This window comes from Penaeus monodon, chromosome 10 (assembly GCF_015228065.2).
Source record: "Penaeus monodon isolate SGIC_2016 chromosome 10, NSTDA_Pmon_1, whole genome shotgun sequence".
Classification (NCBI taxonomy): domain Eukaryota; kingdom Metazoa; phylum Arthropoda; class Malacostraca; order Decapoda; family Penaeidae; genus Penaeus; species Penaeus monodon.
In genome coordinates, this window is record NC_051395.1 from 21,368,025 (window position 1) to 21,372,763 (window position 4,739).

Sequence of the window (4,739 nt, forward strand, 5' to 3'; positions counted from 1 at the left end):
GTCTGCCCCAAAACAAAAAAATCCTAAATGGTTGTTGCTTAAAAAATAATAATAATAATAATAATATAAAAAAAAACTGAAATCCGTACTCCAACAGCTTCCCTCTCTTTCTGTCTGTGGTTGTCACCCCGGATTACTAACCCAATACCTGAGCTCTTGTCAGAAAAAGGTTAATATTGCTAAGAGGCTGTGCCCACTGTCCTTTGGCAGTTACAAGACTAGGAGAGCTTTTTTCTGTATACTGCTGTGTATTTTATTGATCTCTTGAATATTTCATTTTATTAAGACATTCCATAGTAATTGTGGCTGCTGTCTATATGCTAAAGTACAATGCTTATTATTTTTTATTTATTAGTTGTTGGATACCCTACAATATTAAAATTCCATGCAGTGCCATTCCATTGCTTCCAATGTCCACTTCTACAACATCATGACACTGTTGAATGAAGTATTGACATTGCGACATCTAAAGCAACCAATCCAGCCTGGTGGATTAGTATTTCATCTTAATTTCCTGTGAAATTCTTCTGAAACAAAGGACTTTCATTCCATCAGCAGTAATCTGAGAGTTGTTTTCTGAAGTACAGGGCATGTAATGTATTATTGTGAAAGTGATAATCACTATACAGTTTGAGCTGAAAATAAAATGTACGTAACATTATATCCGCTTTGAAATTCATGTTAATATATCATGCAATTCACCAGAAACAATGATTCATTTCTGCCCTGTATCATGCAAATATACTATGTCAATGTTTTGATTAGCACTAGAAATAAGATGTTTATGAAATAACTTTACAGAGAAAGTGATAATAATGGTAATGAGCAAAATTCTCAAGATGAACATCAAAAGAGTGTAGTAATGGTAGTATTGTACCTCATTTAGTAGACTAGAAAAGAGATAAGGTTACTGTTGCAATTGCCGAGAAACTGCTTTCACTGTTATTATTTAGAAATCTGTTAATATTTTCTTTACGTTTTTAGTAATATTCCTATTAATGTTTTATGTGTCTGTCATGGCTGTAATATCTATAACATTGTCTGCTAAAAAATGTGAACTACAGCATTAAGTTTATTATTAACTATATTAAATTTGTAGTGCGATACCAAATAACCTTTGGACTATTTTTCCAGGGAAAGCTGCAAGGTTGATACACCCTTTGTGAAGACCTACGCAACACTGGGTTACTTGTAGCAGAGGTTACACACACTAGCCAAAGCAGGTCCGAGCTGAGTAGCAGCTGAAACCAAGCTGTGATTGCGGTTTAGTAATTTTGTACTGAGCCAGGATGGTACTGGAAGAGAAAAAGAAGGTGGGCATGGGAAGGAGCTGAAGATTTGTTAGTAGTTACCCTTCAAGCGTGGAAGAGACTGGAAAGGTGTCGACAGGTCTGGATGCAGAGAAAGAACAGGGAGAGCACAAACCGTGAGCTTGAATGAGAAGCAAAGAATAGCGTCTAGTCAGCAGCACGTCTCCCTGAGGCTGAGTGCCCACAGCTGAGCCCTTGAAATGCACCGCCAGTGAGGCGTGCACGAGTCATAGACGACAGGCGAAACTTATGGACTGTTAATGATTTGAGGGCCGTGTAGTCCTAATGTTGACGGCGCCAAGGAAGAAGATTATGACGCAACCATGTTCCTCGCGTGGGGTCTGCAAAGCAAGGCGTCTCTGACTCCCTTACCTCCAACAGCATGCACAATTACCCTTGAAGTGTTATGATTTAAATAACCATTAGCAAAACAATTATAAAGTCAGTATTATGACTAGCATGGTTGGAGTGAGCCTCTCAGAGCCGACTTGCTAAATTGAGAGGATGGGTCAGACCTCCGCGAACATGACCATCTGAACTGGTGAGCCTTACGTCTCCTTCTTTGGCTGAGGCTTGGAGTTGTAGAATGGAACGGACTGGCTTGTCGAAAGGAGATGGATGATATCACTTGTTTGTTGGTTCTGCAAGAAGAAACGAAAGTCGAGGAGTGTGAAGGTGAATCATACCTCGGAGTGGAAGGGCAATTACTCTTACAGGTCCTGATGCTTCTTAACATTCCCTTAGGTGATTAAGAACTCTTGAGCTGGTGAGACCTGTCTTGGCACAATACAACATTGATGCCACAATCACATGCTTGTTACCTAGGTGCAAATTAATTGTGTAATATGTGTTACATGAAGATGATTGACTTTAAGATCCTGAGACTAGAAGTGGTCATTGTCCAGCATTTTGTGCACTGAAAAGTTACATTTACTTAGTGGAAACTATTGTAAGCTCTAAGTGGGAAGTAATGGCATATACTGTGAATTGAAGACAAGTCCTTGGTAAATAATTCATTATTACAATATAGGAAATTCAACATGGATTAGTATAGCATTCTTCAGTATTAGATCGAAGTGGCACAAAAGTAAAACTAGACAAAAATCAACAATTTAATGTAATTTAGATCACCTTTGTAGACTGGTAAAACATCAATAGAGAAGCATAGACTATTCTTGTTCATTCCAGTTGTTTTCGAACTAGGGATGTGACTGAGTCGTAGGCGGCTGATCGCTAGGTGTGAGTGTGTATATAATTGTTTCATGTTGTCTTGAGTGGTATAATCGTCTGTGCACAGCGCTTCTTCACGTGCGGGTGAGGGCATATCTGGGCGAGAGGGCATGCCTTCAGCTGAGTTCCCATTACTACTTTTTTTTCTTGAGCTGGGTAACTTTATCCAATGTATAATTTCCTAAACATTAAGAGCAGAACAAGAGAAACATTACGATATGGTGTAAACAGCTGAAATGTTATCCATGAGAACGAAAATGGCAGTTAAGAAATAATGAGGTTACACCATCAGCCACCAGCTGAAGGCAGGGCCAGTAAGTGTTACCAACAAGCTAACAATGGTACAACGATACCAAAAATACCTTAAATGAATACCTGTTTACCTTGATATTTTCATAAGATATAATTGTTTGTCTAATTCTATTTGTTATTCAGTTGAAATATTAGGCAAAAATAACATGTTAAATTAAACTAGAAAATGTTATAGAACCAAAAGCGTATATTTTGTAAATTAGTATTAACCAGCCATACATGGCACTGACGTATGTATTTCCATAAATGCTTTTCTTATGTAAAAGTTCAGATTTTGAGAAAGTAATGTAATCATAATGCAGATACGGTTAATCAGCTGACTATATGTAAATTTACATATTAAGGGCTATTTTACACGCCGAGGGTCATTTACGATGACCCTGGTGTATTTGTTACCAAGTTCTGTCTTAGTCAGCTGCCATAATTCAAAGAAAATATGAATAGGTATTGAAGTGTAAGAGGAGTGTTACTATTGGTATATCATTTTCACAAAGCATTATGTAGATGATTCATATGTTAAGATCACTTGACCTTCACCCGTTTGTGCATGGCCATAGAAGCCATTCTCGGTGGACCAAGACATGCATCATATGCCAGTTGTACATGTTCATGGAAGATTGGCGATTTCAGGAAGACACCAGTGTTTCCACATCAGACAGATCCTGGACAAAATTGAAGTTTTACTCCTTTCGTATAAGTTCAAAGTAAGAGCGTGTTTCGCTGGCCTGATTTGTATAATAGAGTAGCGTTCTTGTTTTTTCAGCTAAACGAGGGGGCCCAACACCTCCTGGGATCGTCAAGCCTTCGATGCGCTTTTTATTTCATTTGCTATTGTTGCCACCATACGTGAAGCTATTTTGAAATATGAATATGTTTGTAACAAATACTTGCAACTTTTGTATTGTTTAATTGGCATGATATAAGTTTTAAACTTAAGCCTACCAGAGTTGTTGAAAGAAAATTTATATTAAACTTCCTCGAAAATTTGTGCCAAGGCAATCGATTACCGTTTTGTAGCTTAAATTGTATATTTATACCAATAATATTATCTCTTTCACTTTTATGAAATCACCTTAACTACAGTTCTTTCTAGCATAGTATCATGATCTTTGTGTTTATGTGTGATGTCAGACAGGGCTAAATCACATTCTTGTTTTTCACTGCACAGGACAATAGCTCCATGTCCCACTAGATTAATGCAGTGATTGCTTATTTTGCTTTCTATTGTGCATCAAGTTTCACTTATAAATAAAATATAAGTTACTCATATGTTATCTTCTTATTCAGTAACCTTCTGTGTCTGAAAACTTAAACCAAGAATTAGATACAGTATATCAATAATGAACATTCTCCATCTACACCAGCTACGTCAATTGGCAACCCACATTTTAGATATGAACTGTGCTCCTAGTTAGTCTTCTAACGAAGGATGTTTAATGAGATGCATGACAATCTAGCTGTTTTTCTTTTTCCAACAATTTCATGATGATCGAAATGTTGCAAGTGTTGAACAAAACTAACATACTTAAAATTGAACAAGAGAAATAATGTTAATAAATATGAATACTGTATAAATACCATGTTCTCATTCTCCTTAATTACCAGAAACAAAGAAATCTTGCAAACTTATTGTTACGAGGCCCAACATTTTCCCGTATATGGCACACATCTTTCAGTATTCCTAATAGGCCAGTCTTAGCTGCAACTTACCAGTGCACTAGTAACTGGCCTCAATAAGCTGCTCTGCAATAGAGATAAAACTATTGAACACTGACTCCTGTTTATCATGAATTACAGTACTTTTGAAAATGGATAAATTACAAATCTTACCTATATGCCTGTGCTGTCACTTATTATCATGATATGTATCTTTGATTATATAGTTAC

The 4,739-nt window shown here is 36.8% G+C and overlaps 1 protein-coding gene across 9 annotated transcripts in view; it reads left to right on the top strand.

Moving 5' to 3' along the window:
• The window catches only part of LOC119577924 (regulator of G-protein signaling 9-like), a 236,903-nt gene extending 232,777 nt beyond the window's left edge, over nt 1-4,126 (top strand). For all 9 annotated transcript variants that reach the window (XM_037925600.1, XM_037925597.1, XM_037925603.1 and 6 more), the window contains one exon: nt 1,135-4,126. Coding sequence is in view for 7 of the 9 variants with exons in the window: in XM_037925597.1 (XP_037781525.1) it covers nt 1,135-1,195 (61 nt within the window). In the remaining 2 variants the exon portion in view is untranslated. The remainder of the gene's footprint in view (nt 1-1,134) is intronic.
• The last annotated feature ends 613 nt before the right edge of the window (nt 4,127-4,739 follow it).